The sequence below is a fragment of the Grampus griseus genome, assembly GCF_964374135.1.
Source record: "Grampus griseus genome assembly, chromosome: 14".
In the NCBI taxonomy this organism is placed as follows: domain Eukaryota; kingdom Metazoa; phylum Chordata; class Mammalia; order Artiodactyla; family Delphinidae; genus Grampus; species Grampus griseus.
The window spans coordinates 71049718-71070056 of record NC_139008.1 but is presented as its reverse complement, the minus strand read 5'-3'; the positions used below and the strand labels follow the sequence as shown (position 1 = coordinate 71070056).

The window sequence follows — 20339 nt, the reverse complement described above, 5'->3', positions numbered from 1 at the left end:
GCAACTCTAGTTTTTTTGAGGGACCTCCATACTGTTTTCCACAGTGGCTGCACCAATTTACATTCCCACTGACAGTGTAGGAGGGTTCCCTCTTGTCCACACCCTCGCCAGCATGTTATTTGGAGACTTTTGAATGATGGCCATTCTGACCAGTGTGAGGTGGTACCCCATTGTGGTTTTGATGTGCATTTCTCTAATAACTATATGCTGCCTTTCTGGTTGGTCTCTCAACAGCTTGTTTATTGGGCATTTGCTCTGAGATTCACACGGTGCTAGGCTCCACAGAAAATTTTTTAAAACTTAGGAGGCAGTGTGTGTCCTCAAGAAGCTGACAACCCCACTAAGAAGACAGGACCACGCAAACAGAGAGTTTAGGTGGGGCTGTTGATTCCTGGTGGTTAATCCAACAGTTGTGGCCATGACACTGGCCTTGGGTTGTTATTGACAGTCACCCCAGGTGTTACTAGAGTATGCCAGGTAATTCTTACAAAGTACCTACTAAATATTTATGGAGCAAGTGGAAGTCTGAGGTAGAGAGATGTACAGGGGACTTAGAAATGAATCTTTGAATCAGAAAGTAGATCCAGAACTTCTGAGACACCATCATGTCTGTTTCTCCACGAACCATGCCGATGACTTTTCTATTTGATTTCCTAAAGAAGAGGGTCTTGAGGCAGCTCATCCTCCTCAGCAGAACACAAAGACTCATCAGCAACGTTTAAGACAAAAATAGGCGTTCATTAGACTTTCGGACTTGTTTTCCCTGAGATTGTTAACTATAAAAGAAAGTGGAGTTTCAGGACTTTCCAACACCCTCTCCACCAACAGGCTCCATAATTGGCATATATATATTTTTTTGATTTATCCTTTCATTCGTGTATTTACTCATTCAATAAATACTAATCACGTTCAATGTTATGTACTAAGTGCAGATCTGTCTCCAAAACTTGAACTTCTACCCAATATGATATACTTCCTCTCTGTAGCAAAAAAGGGGACCCTCCATGTAGGACATGCCCAGACAAAAGAGAAGGTTGTCCTCAACCGTTCCCCAATGATTAGGATTATGGGGCACCAGAGTAACCACACATCAGAGCCCAGCAGGGCCTACTGAAGACTCTGAAATGTACAGGGAAATCAGAAACTGATCTCTGAATCTGAAAGTGGCTGTATCAGTCTCTAGGGCACACCTACCTGGGGTTCCCCACCCCCCCAAATGAAAGGAACTTCAGTTCCAAGCCCAGCCATGTAGCACGGAGAGGCAGTGTGACATCTTTTCCTAATTGTTACTGATGCGAGGAGCCAGCAAGGTGATTGTTTTCTTCTTTCAGGTGCCTTACGGGGCCTTGCACAGTGTTCTGCATGTAATCACGGCTCAGGAAAGACTTGGTGGTGGTTGATGTCCCACAGAAACCTGAAAATTCCTTCTCCACCTTTTTCTGGGTGCATAGCCATAACTGATGGCCATCTGACTTTTGCTCCCAGTCCGTGGCTCCAAGGCAAGCCTGTACGGGCCCCTCACAAGGAACTATAATAATAGCTAACATTTAGCGATGGACTAAGCATTTTACGTGCATTATCTTATTTAATCTTTGCCACTGCCCTGGGAAATGTCTAACGCTAGTTTCGTTTTGCTTATGAAGAGACCGAGCCTTGGAAAGGATAATTATTGGTACTGTGCTGTTTGTAAGCTTCACTGTACTTTTCTTTTGTCATCCAGGGGTACCATCGACCTCGGCACTACATTGCTACTCAAGGTAAGTGCCCTCCTTTTCCTCTAAAGGGCCCTTGCCTTACACTGGAGGAGAGGAATGAGCTTCTACCAGCCAAGAAGTCATATAGGAGCAGGGCTGGAGAGCCTCCCGAGGTCTCGAGGTTGTTCATTTGTTTGGGAAGGAAGGAGGTGACAAGTTCAGCTATGGGGGGAGGGACGTAAGGGAGAGAGGAAGGAGGTGTCACTAGGAAATGGTCAAGAGAGATGGGCCCTGGACCAAAAGCATCAGCCTCAGGCATGTGCCGTCAGTATCCACCATTCGGACCTGGAGCTCTCGGTGCCTCATCTCCTCGATGGGCGTGTGCACGGGAGAGAGAGGTAGCCGGCGCTCCTAGAAAGCAACTTACCAGGATGTTATCAGAAGACTTAAAAATGACTATACCTCTCAAACTGTGCTGGGAGGAAATCGTGTGGATGATTATATATACGTGGACAGTGACACATATAATAAGATACCCTTCACAGTGTTATCTAATAGGGAAAAAAGTGAAAAATCTTAACTGACCATCAATTGGTAGATTGGTTCAAGTGTGACACTTCCATGTTATGGAAAATTATGCAGCTATGAAAAATGTCATGGCAGGTAAGAGTTTTTAAGGGCATGGGAAAATACGTATAATAGATACAACGCTTATTATAGCAAATACAATATATATACACATATATATATATATATATATTTGTACAGAAAAATGGCATTCAAAATTTTGTATCAGATACACTTATTACTCTTGTAATTTTAAAAATGATGGAGGCCCAGGACATTGAAAGAGAAATTTCCAAGGAAATTGCTTTGGACTCTCAGATTCTGTGTCCCATTTCTTGTCTGTTTTTCTTCCCTCCTTTCTGTCCAGGCTCCAGACAAATGCATTTGTCAAGCTCAGAATCGGGCATCTTCTGTCTGTGCTCTCAGCATCTGACTCCTGGCAGCTCCTCTGCCCTCCCACCCCACCCCCACCCCAATTTCCTTCCCATCTCTCACTGAGGTTCTGGAGCCCAATTTTTGAAAACTCCCTTAAGCTATGTCATTAACCCCTAATATAAGGTGATGGGTTGGCGGGAAAGTGGGGCTGGTGGCAAGGGTCTGAGCAGGAGGGCGATGAAGAGGAGAACCTGTGGGCATTTCCAGGGGACGCTGCAGACCCTGCCAGCTGGAGTGTGGCTTTTCTCATGCACACTCTGACCTCGCACGCTTCAGTCCCCAGTCTCCGCTACTTGTGTCCCCATAGGAATCGCTGACCTCCCTCTTACTCACCCATCCGGAGCCTTGACTGACCAGCCGGGAGGGACAAGCCTCTTGCCTGCTTCCTTGCCATTGCAGTCTGACCCTGACACCTTCTCTGTTGGCAGGTCCCATGCAGGAGACCGTAAAGGACTTCTGGAGAATGATCTGGCAGGAGAACTCGGCCAGCATCGTCATGGTCACAAACCTCGTGGAAGTGGGCAGGGTAAGCCCCTCCCATGGGTACCGGGATGGAGTTTGCTGGCTGGCATTCCACTGCCCAGCATCTCTCTGTGCCAAGTGCCTCCCGTTCCACATTTCACCCTCACGGCACCCTATGCGGGAGAAGTCCTCCCTCCTGTTCATAGTCGAGGAACATCTTTTCCCTTCAAAACCCTCTCGCCCCTTTCTCCACCCTCACTGTCCGCTGATGACGTCATCTCATAGACTTTGAGGGAATTACAGCCATCAGACGTGAATGTTCATCTTCACACCGCAAAGCTGCATCCTACTTGTGTCTACAGCCATCTTCTCATTCTTCTCCTCTATTATCAGGCTGAACCATAAGACATGGCTGTTTTTGTTGACCCCAAATGGTAGAATATCATCTGTTTCTTATGGTGCAGCCTAATGCGATAGGAGAAATGACTCTTGCCCTTTCAAAGGCAATTCCTAGTGCCTTGAATCACAGATTCCGCTCAAGAATGTCTCATTCTCCCCCTCTCGCTTGGAAAGTAATTCTCTTTCCCATTGCTAGATTATTTCCCTCAGCATACAGACATCCTGAGTACCTTCTCCCTTAAAAGTATAAAGCAGGCAAAACGAAACTGCTGCTCCTGTCCCTGCTTTTCTGCCAGACCCTGAAATCTCACACACAGGCTCTGCTGCTTCACTCCCGTTCTCTTCCACCCACTGCAGTGTAGCTGCTCCCTCCATCCCACCCACAGTGATTCGTCAGTATCCCCAGCATCCTTCATGTTGACAAATCCAATAGCCATTTCTCTCTTCTCATTGTACTCAACCTCTCAGCAGCATCTGACCCTTTGTTCCTCGAAACCTTGACATTCTTCAGGGTTTAGACCTTGGTCTCTCACTCTGCTCTGTCTCGACTCTCTCCTGTGTGCTCCTTAGCTACTCCTGGGGCTTAGAAATGGGACTCTCTTCCCAGCTTTTGCTTTCGCCTACTTGGTAAACCGTGGCATGTGGGTGGGTGGGTGCTGGGTGCACAGACGCTAGAATCAAGAGGGCCTCTCTACTTAGCACATGAGCTAACTAAAGACAGGGCAGGTAAGTTTTTCTTCTGGCAAGAACCAGATAATCCATTAAAATGAAGAGTCCTGGCCTCCAAGATAACGGGAAGGGGGAGAATCCGGGCTGTCAGTCATGATTCAGCAAAGGGCTTTGGACATCTCGTGGCCTAACAGGAATTGAGGGCCAGAAGAGACTTTGTCCTTGAGCCCACTCTTATTTAGTCCATTGCCCAGTTTTACAGATGAGGAAACAGACCCAAAGGAGTGGAGTGAATGCCCTGAAGTCACCCGGCCACGATCCCTGACTCCTGTCTCTCGTTCTCGTGGTCATGGTCCCCCTACTCAAGACTGCGCCCCAGGGACTCAGACCCAGGGAGCAGCTACTGTGGACAAAATGTCCAGCCCAGGATTTAAGAATTCAGAGGCACATTCCAGCCTGTTCTATAACATGTCCCCCCCACTGGAGACAGAGTCCCTTGATTGTGAGTCTAATTCGAATTGGGACAGGGGACAGGAGAGCAATTTCTTCATGAAACTCCTGCTAGGAGCGAAGCTCTGTGCCAGGCACTGTTGTGCACTATGCGTTACTTCACTTTACCTCACAGCAGTTGTACAAGGCGATGTTCCTGGTAATTATTCAGAGGGCCTGGCTCTGCATCCTAGCTCCATCCCTTACTGACAGCTGACCTTGGGCAATTTTCTTAGCCTCCCTGTGCTTCTGATTCCTCATCTGTAAAATGGGGCTAATAATAATATCTACTTCATCAGGGTGTGATGATAAGTAATAATTCAAGTAATCCGTTTAAAGTATTTGTAGAACACTCAGCAAGGAGAGCTGGACACTGCAAGCAGTTAGTGTTAGCGATCGTTATTCATAGGAAGCTGAGGCTCAGAGAGGTTTCAGTACTTTCTGGAAGCTACTCAGCTACAGCGTTAGAACGAAGCAATGCATCCGTTTGCCTCTAAACCCTGTTGCACTAAATCAGCATTTCCCTAAGTGGGTTCCACGGGATGCTCGTCTGCATGATGCTTAGCGAACAGGGGGTTCCATGGTTAAATACGTTTGGGAAATGCTGTGTACTCGTTGCCCCTTTCGGAGAGTCGAAAAGCACATTAGCGTTAGCACGTGAACGAGCCGAGCAGTCCTGTAGCGAAGTGGCCTGTTTAACTTTGTTTAATCCAGCATTTCCCAAACTCATTTGACCACAAAACCTTTTTTTGTTTGTTTTTGTTTCTTGTTTTTTACCTAACACCTATCAGCACCCAGCGGGACACACTGTGGGAAATGCCACTCTAAGCCGCTCGGCGTCCCCCGGAATGGTAATACTTTTGTTCTTTTACGGGGAAAGCGATCTCTTTTTCCTCCTGCGGCATGTGACTCAGAACCAGGTGTGGGAGTGGCTTGTTCACGGCCTCTGCACCCACCCCTGGGGCAGAGAGCAGTTGCAAACGTCTTCCTTTTGAGCCCAGCACCTTCCTTCCTTTTCCCAGCAACGAGCCTTTCTCCTTCCAGCCCCCTCGTAATATTAATGACCCTCTCCCCGCCATGTCTGCTTCCACCTCCTCACTGTTCCCACCTTTTATTCTCATCTCTGCTCTGCTGATACTACTCAGCTGCCCCAGCCTATCGCAGAAAAAGAGGACTCAGCCAAAGGTAGAAAACTGGCCACGTGACCTTGGACAAGTCACCAAACCTCCCGACTTGAGTATGATGTTCATCTGTACAGTGGGGAGATCACCACCTGCCTATCTCACCCAGATCTAGTTGATCTCTTAGTGTGGGAATGGATTTGAAAAGTACCAGGAGCTCTGCCAAAGGAGGTACCACCGTTATCCCCCGCGGCTCCAGTTCCTCTAGGAGTGAGCTGGTCCCTGTGTATTTTACCCTCCCCGGCCAGCTGAGAATGCCTTGACTGAAAGTCCACCAAGGTCGCCCTTGAGTTTATTCAGACGGGAAGCCAGATGAGATGGCCACACACGCTCAGCCGCCCACTCACTCGTACCGTCCCTGTCCTTGCCCGCAGGTGAAGTGTGTGCGATACTGGCCGGATGACATGGAGGTCTACGGAGACATTAAAGTCACCCTGATCGAAACAGAGCCCCTGGCAGAGTACATCATCCGCACCTTCACAGTCCAGAAGGTAAGCTTCCCTGCGGCCGCGTGCAGCCTGCCCTCCAGGCACGCCAGCTTGTTTGTTCATCCAGGACATGGCAGCGACCAAGGGGCTGCTCTGTACCCACCCTGCACCAATGAGAGATCGGCAATCAGCTTGGACGTGGACCCTGCTCCAAAGGACCCTGCGTCTAGCACGAGGGACAAATAGAATTCGCCAGACAAATAGCATAATGACATATGGTAATAAAAGCCACAGAGGAAACATGCCAAGCTGGGGAGACAGAAATCCACGGGAGGATGGGGTGATCAGAGAGGACCTCCAGGAGGAGGAGGCATTTAAGCAGACAGTGAAGGATGAGAAAGAGCCAGCCAAGGGAAGAGCAGGAGGAATATTATCCCAGGAAGAGGGAAAGAACCATTCAGAGTCTGGAGGGGAAAGAAGATCTTGACATATTTCTAGGCCTGTGGTTCTCAGCTGGGGGTGACTGTCCCACACGGACATTTACCAGTGTCTGGAGACAGTTGTCAAAACCATAGCTGCCATTTTCTAAAAGTAACATCATTAATGAACCCAGTGGCCACAGGCCTGAGGATGCAAAAACACCAGGGACTTCGGTGCTCTGAGCACTGTGCCCTTGGGGATTGACAGGTCCTTGTGAGTGCCAAAGCAGGCACATGCATGGTGCCCTTCCTGCATGCACGGTGCTGGCAGGACACACTGTTTGCTCCCAACACTGCCCCCTCCAACCCCTGGGCTCCTAAAGGCCCGTATCTGCAGACTCAGATGAAGAGCCAGGAGGGAAGGACGCCCCTCAGCTACAAGGTACATTGCTGTGATCTTAGGCTGGGTTCCTTAGAAGCAGAGCCTGAGACAAGGTTTCCCTTATATGTGGTGTATCAAGGGAGCGCTCCCAGAGAAACTTGTAAGTCAGCAAGAGAAGCTGGAGAGGAAAGAGGAAGGGGCAGGCCAAGTTCAGAGTCTCGGGCAAGGTCTAGCCTAGGCCTGACCCATGGGGGCCTCTGGAGCGTAAACACACCGCAGAGGTGCCCGCTTGCTGTACTCAGTCCACTGACTGGCTGCGGACCAGCCGCTGCGGGGTAACCTCCAGGGTGGGCTCCTGTCGGCTGAGAGCATGTCTCCAGAAAAGGGGGCACGTGTGAGTCACTAGCAGCCAGCGCTCCTGCAGCTGAGGCCTGGAACGTAGCGCCACAAACACCAGCCTCAGCTCCCATACTTGGTGGTTGGTGCTGGGCGTGAGCTGGGTGACTGGGGACCAGACTCTGAGCCAAGGGGAGGCCTTGGGGAACTGCAGCCCACCCAGGCCTTGGGGAACTGCAGCCCACCCAGTGTGTTGAGGAGTCGTCGTCATTTCTCAGGCTGTCTTTTTGTCTTTCTTTCAATCAGCAGGGAAGCTATTACCCATAGGAAGACACCCTTCAAGGTCTCCACGGGCCTCGGAGGATTAACTCAACTTAGCCAGCCTCTCCACAGGTGCTCAGCAAACACTGCCTGGGTTATCAGCTCAGAATCAGTTCCTGGGGACCCACAAATAATAAACAGGAAGCGTTGTCTGTCCCTTGAAGAGAACACAGTCCCACCAGGAAGAGAGGACCCTTGATAAACAGTTGCAGTGCAGGTGGTGTGGGCTTGAACGAGGGCTTCAGGGGCTGAGCTGATTTCGAGGGTGGGGTGAAAAACTCTGAGTATTCTCGAAGCTGTTTTAACTTCTACTTCAGTTCTTCTGTCAGCGCTTTAACCCCAGCCTTTGTTCACTCCTGCCCAGACCCTGCAGCTGCCTCCTGACGGGGCTTCTGTCTCTAGTCTTGCCCACAGTCTTAGTTTAGGTTTCTAGGAAGCAGAGCCTGAGGTAGGGATTTGGGTGCCCTTGATGATGTGTTGAGGAAGAACCCAGGGGAGAAGGGGGGTGAGGGAGGCAGTACAGGGCAGGGAAGGAGCTGAGCAAGGATGTGGCCTGGTCCCACAGGGAGATCTGGGGCATGAGTTACACCACAGAGTTGGGCCCATCTTGAGGCAAAGGGTTCTTTGGCACATCCATGAGAGTAACCCATTATCCTGGTTTGCCCAGGACCACCCTGGCTTTAGCACTGAAAATCCCATGTCCTGGGAAACCCCTCAGCCCTGGGCAAACTGACAAAATCGGTTGGTCACTGAATGCCAGCTGCCCATCCCCCACTCCCAAAGGAGGTGGTTCCTGTTCAGCTGAGAGCAACTTTCTGAAGGGGTAATTTTTAGCTGTCCACAGCCAAGGTCAGGGTAGCTGGGGATGGGTGCACTGGCCCAGGAAAGGAGACCTGGCGCCCTCTACACAGCCCACCAGCACCACCCCGCAAATCCTTCCTCCACGTAGCGGCTAGTGTGATCCTTCCAAGACGCCCATCTGGTGATGCATTTCCTCTTCTGTGCAACTATCTGGGCAGCCTCCCTATAGCTCCCCGATGACTCTGGGATAAAACCCAAAGGCCTTAAAGTGGGATACAAAACCTTGCAGCACTCAGTACCTGCCCAGCCTCCCCCCCACCACCCCACCCCCGCCCCACCCCATCCCGCTGTCGTCATTGCCTGTCTTCCACTCTTCTCTGGAATTGCCCTGGGCTGTTTGTGATTCTTTTCACGTACTCTGCTAAGTCCTGTCCCCAGGCCTTTGCCCCAACTGCCTCTCTGCCTAGGAATCCCTCCATCCTTCCACTGGGTAATACTTAGCCTCAGTGTATCATACGATTAGGAGGACAGACTGTGGAGCCAGACAGCTAGGCTTTAGACTGTAACTTTACAGCTTACTAGTTGTGTGACCTTGGGCATGTTCCTTAGCCTTGCTTAGCCTCACTTTCCTCATCCCTAAAATGGAGATGATAATATGAGGATTGATATGGGATTAAATTAATTAATACATTGAAGAAATCAGAAGAGTGACAGGCACATAGTCGATGCTTAATAAACGTTAGCTATTATTTTCATTATTAATATGTTTCAAGACTCAGGTCAGGCATCCCCTCCTTCAGGAAGCCTTCTCTGATTTCTCCTCTCCCTAATGGGATTAGCTGACACTCCTTTATGCACTTTAATGGAATTAAAGGTCCACTTAGGGGCCTGCCTCCCCCACTGGACCATGAGCTGTTCCAGGGACAGGGACTTGGCCTTTATTTCCACCTTCCTAGTGCCTAGCACAAGGCTAGGCACAGGTAACCCTCGGTGAATATCTTTTAACTGAAAAAATGAACCATCGAACACTCTTCCTATTCAGCGCCTCTAGTATCTGCAGGAGATTGCTAGGTAGAGAAAGGTAGGTAGGGGCAGTGCATAAGCAAAGGCTCAGAGGCATAACCTGACCATAGACTAGTCAAGAACTGCCATTTGGCCTGGAGCATGTCTATGTGGAGGGTGCGGGGAGGGGAAGGGGAACGATGGGAGCTCCAGGCCCCACCACCCCCGTCAGTCAGAGAAGCTCTGCTTTTGTTTGTTTCATATTTTATCATTCTAAATGAGAATCTAATTAATAAAGAAGTCTGCCTTTTTAATTTTGAAAGTCCTGGAGAGTATCATAGACCAGACTGGAGAACTGAAGGACACCAGTCCTCAATCAGTGAAAGGCCTTGTATTCCCCTGGAAACAACTCGAACTTGGAGTTGAAGTCTAACATTTTTCTGAATCTGTTCTGCTGAAAAACACTTATCAAAAGAGGGTCCCCTGGGCAAACAGTGTGAATGTTATAAGCCCCCTTGGGAATTCAGCGTGTATGTTAGCACAGTAAAGGCTCTGAGAAGTCCTGCAGTAGAACCATCAGTTTCACTTTATTTACTTCCGAAGTTCCCAGATGTAAGAGATGCAGAATCACTCTGCGCAGCAACACCTATTAACCCTTTGAGGGCCTTGCCCTCCCTGACAGCAGGGAATCTGGACCCTAAGTGCTCATGGCCTCGTGGCTCCCCATGGGTGCTTGGCAGGGTGGCTGGGGGCAGCAGCTGGAGGAACAGAGGGCCGTTCTCTCCTCAGAAAGGCTACCATGAGATCCGGGAGCTCCGCCTCTTCCACTTCACCAGCTGGCCCGACCACGGCGTCCCCTGCTATGCCACCGGCCTCCTCGGCTTTGTCCGCCAGGTCAAGTTCCTCAATCCCCCAGAAGCTGGGCCCATAGTGGTCCACTGCAGGTAAGTGAAAGGCTCCGCCCTAAACAAGGAGGCCTTTGCAGCTCTGCACTCTTGGTGAGGGGGTACTCTCTTGTCCAGTGGCCTTTATTCTTTGCCTGTGTCCCCTCTTCCCATCCCTTTCTGATGAGACCAGGGTCCTAAGTCTAACAACAGTAATACTAATAGTAGCAGTAGCAGTTGTTATTATTGCTGTTGCCCTGAAACAGTAAAGACCCTGAGGACGTGGGCTTGGCACTGACAGCGTCTGCTACACATGCACTTCACCTGCATTACTTCATTTACTTCTCACCCAACCTTGAGAGGTGGCCATTATTGTCATTCCCATTTTACAGATGAGAAAACCGAGGCGCTAAGAAGGTAGATACTGTGCTCGGGTCACACAGGTGTGAAATGGCAGAGCCAGGATATTTAACATGATTTTCTCCAGACGCTCGCCCTTGGCGTGGCGGCAGGGTGCCCCCGCGGAAGTGTGCTTCTCTTCATTTCTCTTATTTTAAAAATCAATTGCTGGCCTGCGGGGTCCTTTGTAGAGAGTAAATGGACAGTGTCGGGTTTTAGCTTTTTATGGAGAAGGGATATTTTCAGCTCTGACCCAGAAAGTCACATTGGGAGTGATGAGCACATCCTGGAATCCTCCTAAACGGAGATGAAGTATCATGTCAAGGGCATTAGGAATTGGAGGAGGGTGGATGTCCAGACCTGAAGGCCAACTAGCATGCTCGCTTCCTCCCCCGCCAGCGCCTCTCTTTTCCAGTGTGACCTTGGGCCTGGTCCATCTTTTCAGACCCCGCATGCTCTTAACTGCAGGTTATCTCTGCCCTGGCAGTGTCCACGTCAGGCAAGGTCTTGAGCCAAGTCAAGGAGAGACACCATAAGCTGTAGGTGTCTCAGAGCCACCCCTTTCTCACACAGCACCCATCTACCTTCGCCACAACAGCGAGGTGTGAACTAGAAAGCCCATTTCACGGATGAGTCCATTGAAGATTAGGAGGCCATACGGATCGCCCCGTGGGCTCTCTAAGCATTCCGCATATAGTCTCTGCTTTACATCTCATGACAATTCGAGGACAATAAAATGTTCACCCCAAGTCCCATATCCCAGAGAGCAGCCAGAGCAGGGGTAAGGAAGAAAGGGAGATAATGGCAAGCATTTATCAGGCCCTCCTAGCATGACGCCCCTGTGTCTGTGTCTCCATACCAAGTCACCCTGACACACCTGAGCAGAGTGGTGCCCCCTCCTGAGGCTGTCCTGAAGATTAAGTGGGTTGGCCAACATATACTAGGTACCTAAGAGAATTCCAGACATATAGTAAGCACTTAAAAATATCATATACTGTTCTCTGCCTCTCGATGCTGTCCCCCTCCCCAGACTGTTAATCCTTCAGGACAGGAACCATGTCTGACTTATCTTCACATCCCCACTCCCGAGCCCAGCATCTAGTGCTCAATAAACATCTGGTGACTACAGGTAGCAAACATTTATAATAGATGGCCACGTAACCAGGCACAGGGCTAAGCAATTGATGCGCATTGTGCTTTTTCAGCATAATTTCATGCAATTCACGTGTACTGTGCTATTAATGCTATTATCATCAGCCTCATTTTATGGAAGAGCGTATTGAAACCCAGAGAGATTGAGTCATTCACCCAAGGTCACACAGCTAGTCAGTGGTCGAGCCAGGGTTTGATCCCAGGGGTCTGACCCCAAATGGCGTGTGCTTAATTGCTCTGTGAGGCTGAAATAAACGGATCAATCCTCCCAAGAACCCTGTAGGGAAGAGTGTCATGTGTGAGAAAACTGAGGCTCACAGACGCCAGGCAGCTTGTCCACTAGTGGTGGATCCAAGATTCAAAATCAAGTCGGGCTGCTGCTTTCTCCTAAAACAGGTCGAGGATGAGACTTGGGAGAAGACGTGGACGAGTGGCTCTTTGGGTTCCCTCCTAGACCCTGAGGCCCAGCCTGATTGGGGGTCCCTTCTGGGGGTTTTGATTTGGGGGGAGGCATTCTGGGGCAAGTACAAGGCAGATTTTACTCAATTCAAACCATGAAATTTTACCAAGATCAAAGACTTGCCAGATGATGGAGGATGGATTTCCAAGGGTTTACTCTCCAGACCATTGTGGGTGTCGGTTGGTCCACCGCCTGTCCTCCTTGGATTTATGGTCATTCAGCATTGCTTTCTTTCCTGGTCCATCGCCCTTCCTCTTTTCGTTTCCTTTTATTTTCGCATTGTCAAGCAAAGACACTTGTTTCCGTGAGGGAAATGAAAACGCAGTGGAGATGGGCCTCCTGGCAGTCTGGCCTTCACTTCCGAAACTATATGCATTTAAAGCAAATGCCCTGTTTGTCTCTCGTTCGGTGCTATGATTTTGGAACCCACTGATCTGGGAAGGTCTGGCCATGGCCCATGGGGTCTCATTGAGTTCTTTTGCTCTTTTGTACTTGGCCTGAGATTTTCTGAAAGGAAGCCACCAGCGGTCAGAGTCGAGTATGTATCGGGGGCCTTGATTCTGGAGCCGGGTCTCAGGACCATCGGCTGCTCTGGTTTACTGATGCTGCTGCCTCATGATCCTGGAAAAGCAGGTGCACGTGGAGACAAACCCAAGGCTTTGGACATGGTGCTCAGGACTCACTCTCTGTGAGTCCGTTGGGACAGCTCAGAGGACCTGGTTTCTGCCGTCTCAGTTACCTCCTCTGATCTCTCTTGTCTCTCCCTCCTTGCTTCCATCCATCAACCCATTCACTGAAGAAGACAGAAGGAAGGGAGAGATGGAGGGAGGGAAGTGGGGTGGGGAAGACACGTTTCTAGGCATTTCCAGGGTGCCCGGCATATGTAGGTGGATTCTCTTTACCCATCAGATGAGCAAACTGCATGCATCCGTGTTGTCTAAGCGTACATTATCTTATTAAGAGAGGAGGTGTAGGAGCACAAGCTCTGGAGCCAGACTGCCTGGGGGAAAGTCCCAGCTCCACCACTTGCCAGCTGTGTGACCTTGGGCAAGGTCAGCACTCTGTGCCTCCGTTTTCTCACTGTGTAATAGGGTGAGAAACTTCCTAATAACCTCATAAGAGAATGAACAGGTAACACTGCAGAAGCAGTTAGAACAATGTCTGGAACGTTGTCACAGCTAAATAAGTGTTTGTTAAATGAGTACAACAAAAATAAGCCAGTCCTGATAAAATAGCCCCCAAAGGCAAGCATTACTCTCCCATTTTACAAAAGAGAAGACTGAGGTTCTAAGTTTAGTCACTAGCTTAGGATCTCCTGGCAGGACTGGGGTTCAGACCTCTGCAGTGTACTGCCTCTCTGCAGGGTCCTCAGGGACAGGGCTGAATGGGAGGGGCCTCCCCAGGGCTGCTCCCACCCCAAGGTCCCCAACATGGACCACCGTCCTCTCTTCCAGTGCTGGTGCCGGGAGGACTGGCTGCTTCATCGCCATCGACACCATGCTTGACATGGCCGAGAATGAAGGGGTGGTGGACATCTTCAACTGCGTGCGTGAGCTCCGGGCCCAGAGGGTCAACCTGGTGCAGACGGAGGTGAGTCCTGGGGTGTCAGTTGGCCAAGGAGGAGCATGGTGGGACAGAAAGGCCCACGGGTGGAGGCCTCCTACAGAAAGAGGCCTGGGCGTGGGAGAAATGGGAGGGAATGGATACATGGCTTGCTATGGTGAGATCATCGGAGAAGCTAGGATGCCCCTGCCAACCCAGAGGTCCCCCAGTGCAAGGCCTCCTACCAGGGAGGAACGTGGTGCTGTGTGCCCCATCTCTGAGGGCATCTAAGCAGCAACTGAATGGCAACTTTCAGGTATTCTTTGAATGGTGTCCTTGCCTTGGGTGAAGGAGAAGAGAGAGATAGGGAAGGATTGGCATTGATTGAATGCCTGCTGTGTGCCAAGCATCGCTTCAGGCACTGCAGGAATGGCTTACTCAGTGAAGTTACTGAGTTCCTGAGCTAGGCGCAGGGGATTCCAAGAGAGATAACTCATCACTCCTGGCCTCAAGTGAGAAGCAGACCTCCAGGCACTGCTCTGTCCAGTTGGAGAGCCCAAGATCCGAGGGACATGGGAGGGGTTCATCTTTATTCTTGAGTTCCTACTATGTGCCAGGCGTCACTCCAGGTCTTTTGTATTCAGGGTATTGTTTCTACTCCTTACAACAACCCTATGGGGGAGCTCCTGCTAGTGCCCCCATTTTATAGGTGAGGAAACTGAGAAATGGTGTCCCCAAAGCCTCATATAGCCAGACAGTGGTAGAACTTGGGTCCATGTGACCCCACGTCCCACGTGCTTTCCCCTGAACCACACTGTCTCACAAGGAAGCCTTTTCTGCCTCTCCTACGCCTGGAAGCCATGGTTTGCTACTCCTATAACGAGCCCATCTTCTGGTTCTAGTGAGGCTGTAGGTGCCCGGGCAGCGGAGCTGGGGCAGATAAAGAGCTGTATCCATCATCAGCCTTGCAAAGAGATACCACCCAAGGCTTTGGGCCTGGCCAGTCACTGCGGGCTCTGCAGGCAGTTCCCTCACTTACAGGCTCACACACCTGGGACCCTGCTCCAGGCTCCAAGCCAACTCCCACAGGCCGGTCTGCAGGCTTCTTGGTGAGGCTGCTACAGCTGAGAGGCTGCCTTGTCTGTTCCTGGGCTCATGCATGTGGAAGGCAGGCTCACTGCCTGGCGTTATGCACATCATGGTCCTTGCTCTCTGGTGGGGGAGATAGGCGTTCAAATAGATCACTACAATGCCTCTAGATAAACATTTTATATAAAGAGATGGGCCAAGTTCTGCAGGAGAATAGTCGCTCAACAGACGTTTGTTAATGAGTGACTGGAACAGCAACAACTCCTGCCTGGTGGATTTGGAGAAGACTCTCCCAAGGGAATGAGACATTGAAGGCGTAGAGAAGGGGGGGATGGTGTCCAGGACGAGAGCGGCAAAGAGCTGGGATGGCGGAGGGGGTGATGCACGCTTCAGGAGCAGAGCCTGAGACAAGGAGTCGAGCGCAAGTGGTTTCCTTGGTTGGAACAAATGGCTGTGTCCCAAGACACACTGGTTGGCAAGTGGGGAAATGAGAGAGGGGACGGAAGGAAATCAAGCCTGTCGACACTGTGAAAGTATTTTACAGGCTGTTTGACACAGTGGACGGCTGGAGCCCAGTCCTGCCGGGGGAGCTCTGAGATGGTGTGGAGTGTCTTCCAGATTTCCCACCCGAGAGAGGGAACGTAGGCATTTATCCCCAGGTCTCCATCTGGCATTGCTTGAGGCCTCCTTCCCACGGCATTAACTCTTTGGCCCTGCTGGGGATGAAGGCCCTCAGCCTGAATCTCAGGGATTTGCAGTAAGCAGCCTTCAGCAGTGAAAGGCGAAAGCTGACGGGCCATGGGCAGGACACCACGGGCACCTGCTACCACATGTCCAGGAGTTTCTAATTTTTATCAGTGACTCTGCTGTTCAGTCTTACATAGGGAGCAAAACTCAGCACAGCTCAGACAGTCACCCAGAAACACGGCAACTCGGCCCTTCGGGTTATAGGATAGAAAGCAGTGATTCTGCAACATGAATCATGCCCATCCTTCACAGCCACAGGCTGAAATGTGGACAAGAAACTCCCGGCCACCCTTCTTACCCAGCACCCCGTTCCCTCTCGCCTCGGCTCTGCAGGAGCAGTATGTGTTTGTGCACGACGCCATCCTGGAAGCGTGTCTCTGCGGCAACACGGCCATCCCGGTATGCGAGTTCCGCTCTCTCTACTACAATATCAGCAGGCTGGATCCCCAGACCAACTCCAGCCAAATCAAAGACGAATTTCAGGTACGAGCACATCCCAGGCTTCATGACCCAGCCAACTTCAGTGCCACTGAGCCACTGAGCACAGCCCTGGGGCTTTCCTTGCAAGAATGGCTATGTATATATCCTTCCAGTGTCTGCAGCTCCAGACGGCTGAGAAGGAATTCCAGAACAGAAAATGCACACCACGAGCAACTGCTCACCAATCAGTGACTGCTGACACTTGTTTTTTTTAACTATGAGTATGTTTTGGAACCGAGGGCTTATTTAATTCTAGTCCAGGTTGTATGTGGAGACAAGTTTACAGACACAGGTGTGAATTTCAAGCGCCTCGATCCCTGCAGGGACTCGGGTCTTCTCAGTATCTCTGTACAATTGGAGTGTGTCCTAGATCCTCACAATTCAAGGGGGGGTCTCGAGACCAGCAGCGTTGGCTTCACCTGGGAGCTTGTTAGATGTGCAGAATCTTGGGTCCCACCGGACCTGCTGAACGAGAGCCTGTGATTTAACAGTATCTCCGGGTGATTTAAATGCACATTAAACTCCGAGAAGCATCACCTGAGGGCACAGCTCAGGCAGAACAGATCTGCCCCCTTGGAGCCCATGTAGCCGGAATGGTGGCAGCTTTGGTCTGGAGGCCTGGACTTGAATCACTGAGTAAGGCAAAACCAGAGTCCAGCCCACTGTCCTGAGGTCAGTGCCAGGGTCCTATTTTGGGCAACAGGAGCTGTGAACAGGCAGGAGGAAGCAAAGAAGTTGCAGGACCAGAAGGGCCAGTGCAGGTCCATGGTTCCACGGGCAGATACCCCAGCCAGGTCAATGGCTTAGTCCTCCTTCAAACAAATAGACTTTATTGATTCGGAGTAGAGACCAAGGGCTGAATGGGGGAAGGATGGAGGACACGGACCCCTGGTGGTTGCACGTAGCGTCTAGTCTGTTGGCTGGGGCAGTTCAGCTCTAGCCCCACACTTGCAAGACTTACTCTGCAGAGCACAAGCCCTGAATTTTTCAGACAAACTAGAGCTTGCTCTCTGGGGGTCTCTCACTCATCCTGGGCGTCTCATCCAAGCATCCTTCCTTCCACTCTCAAACAGCTTTCTCTCTGAGAGGCATGCTGGTAAAATCATTTCTTTCATTCCGTGGCACTTAAGTGATATTTAAAAGTCATTAGGGATTCCCTGCCCCCACTCCCCACCTTATGACCTCCTGGCTGGCCCACCATTTCATGCAGGATGGCTGAGAGGAGTAACTCAGCTCAGATGATTGGCAGGTGTTCAGAGCCTGTGTCTAAGCCCGCATGAGTGTGTGCCGTCCCTGCAGCCTTGGCCCTGTGGTGGTGTCCCACAGCCCCTGGCAGAGGCTCTCAGCCCCCAGGGCCTGGAGCAGCCAGCAGGAGATGATAGAACGTCACCACGGAAGAGAACAGTCCTGGGAAAAGGACTGGAGGGACAGGCTTGGAGGATGAAGGGAGTTTGAACATTGCTGCCTCCTCTGTTCAGGGCAACCATCTAAGCAGTACCTGCCTATCTGCCCTTGACCCCATAGACCCTCAACATCGTGACTCCTCGCGTCCGGCCTGAGGACTGCAGCATCGGTCTCCTGCCACGGAACCATGATAAGAATCGGAGCATGGATGTCCTGCCTCTGGACCGCTGCCTGCCCTTCCTCATCTCGGTGGATGGAGAATCGAGCAACTACATCAATGCGGCACTGATGGATGTAAGCGGAGCCCCCTGGCTGGCATTCCAGGGAAAAGCTTCTTCCCAAGGGGGAGGTGGCTGGAGCCCAGGGCCTTGACATCCCCCTGCCCAAGCCAGCCTCTCCTTCTGATCTTTTTGGCCCACAAGACCTTTCTCCCCCTGAAGGCTCTGATCCAGACCTATATACAAGCTGTGCTTTTAGCCCTTTTGCTCCCATAAAGGTCTGAAAGAATAAACCAAAAGCTTAAAGTGGGTCCCCTGACACCACAGTGAGGCTACAGGCCTGACCAGTCCCCCTTCCTGCTATGTACAGAGCTGACTCTCAGCCTTAAGTTCAGTTCAGAAAACATTCTACATGCCAGCCCCGTTCCTACTGTTCTCTTAGGGGCACCGTCTCCTGCTTTCTCAGCATCAAGTCCAAGAAGCGCACACCTCCCTTGACCTGGTTTGGGATTAGGGGGTCATGTTCCTACCCCAGGGGGTCCATGCTCCTGACTTGTATGCTTCTTCCCCGGGTCCTCCAGCTACTGCCAGGTATCATCCCTCCACTTCCAGGATGTGAGATGTTTGCAGCTGGAAGGAACCGTGCATCATCCAGTCTCATCCATGCACTTCCCAGCAAAGGAAACTGAGGCCAGAGAAAGAGACTCACTCAGAGATACCCCGAGAGCTAGTGACTTACTCTAGAATTTATTCCTTGAGCCTCCCCTCAGTTCACTTGATTCAGTAAGATGCAGACATCTTTCCTCCCAAGACTCGGGACCAAGAACACCATTGCTTGACTGGGGAAGAGCCCTTCCAGGTCCCTCTCCCCACCTATACCTGAAGGTCAAGTCCATCCAGCCCACATGAACCTCCCATCTTACCTGGAACAAGAAGGAACATGGGGTACTGTCCGCTGGGGTCAAGGCCAACTACCTCTCTGACCACTAATCCTAAGTGTTTGTTAGAGGCAGAGGGGTGACAGGAAGTCAATGCTGACAGGAAGTCAGTGCCTATCTCAGCTTTGTGGGCGCCTGCGCTGGCCTCTGCCCACAGGGTGCCCAAGTCCTCCATGGAAACCCTGGCTCTGGGTCCAGAAGCAGGGAGTCTTGTCCTGGTCAGATCAAATAGCTGGATGTGGAGGGAAGACTGCAGGCTTTAGCTTGGAGTCTTCCAACGTCAATGTGTGCACGTATGCATGCGTGTGTATATGTGTGCATGCGTGCGTGCACACACACGTGTGTGGTGAGAGATGGGGCCTGGGGTTGCACCCACACTTCCAAGTTCCTTCCAGCGTTGTCTCCCCCTTGTCCCAACTCCCCCTCCTTTCCTTCCTCATCCAAGGATCAAACACGCTCCTGGCCTCTGCTTAGTATATTAGATGCTGCCTGGAGTCAGATGCCTTCTGCCAAGCTCTGATGCTGACTGTATTCTCTTTGTCCACAGGGCATTTCTCCTGTGAGCCATCACTGGGGTCTTTGCCTTTCTTATTTTTTTTTTTAAAAAAAAAGTCCTTATCTGTATTCCAGCTCGGTTTGGGCATTATCTGGTAACCATGGCAGCTTTGCTGCTAGCACAAAAATATGAAGTCCTCTGGGTTAATTTTTAATGTTTCCCTTGGTAAAGGATGATGTTATCCATGAAATGGATTGCCAGCTGATCCCTGAAACCCGGCAGGAGCACAGATCTCGAACATATTTTCAGATAAGGCTTTGTCAGGTATGCTGGCCTAATAGAGCATTTATCACAGAGACAGGGAAAATGGAAAGAAAACTAACATTCACTGAGTGTTGGGCAGTATGTCAGATCCTGAACATAGACTATCTCATTCTGCATTTGGATATGATTATTCCCGTTTTCTGGATGAGGTACTGAGGGTCAGAGAATTTCCGTGACTGTCTCCAGGTCAACGCTCTCAGAAAGGGTGGAGCCAGGGTCTGAACCCCAAGTCTTCTGACTCTTAAAGCCTAGATTTTTTTCCATGTCTGGAAATGTCTACAGACCAGCTTCTGCCACTAGAGTCTGGCTTTTGGGGGAACTCAACATTCTGTTCTAGATTCTTCCTCTGACCATTCCACTGGCAGGAGAAGACCCTTCGAAGGGGTGCATCTGTGGCATCCACGGTTGCAAGGCATTTTCTTTGCCATCAGGACACCAAGAAATAAGAGCAATGGCAGGTGCTTTAGGTATTCTATTTGGCAGAGTCTTTTGCCAGAGACTTTTCCTGGTTTGAATGGGCAAACTCTTCTTCCCTCCCCATCCTTCTGCTGCCCTGTGACTCCACCGGAAACAGGCATGAACGATCACTCAAGAAAACTTGTTGAGAATATGAGTCATTTC

General features: G+C 50.7%; 1 protein-coding gene across 1 annotated transcript in view; it reads left to right on the top strand.

The window, feature by feature from the left end:
- Positions 1-20339, top strand: part of PTPRT (protein tyrosine phosphatase receptor type T) — a gene marked incomplete at both ends in the record, with an annotated part of 1086576 nt that overhangs the window by 1041642 nt on the left and 24595 nt on the right. The window contains 8 exon segments of the mRNA XM_082671082.1: positions 1721-1757; positions 3125-3222; positions 5507-5566; positions 6271-6387; positions 10375-10529; positions 13935-14070; positions 16192-16341; positions 17863-18036. Of these exon segments, the coding sequence (XP_082527208.1) occupies positions 1721-1757; positions 3125-3222; positions 5507-5566; positions 6271-6387; positions 10375-10529; positions 13935-14070; positions 16192-16341; positions 17863-18036 (927 nt within the window).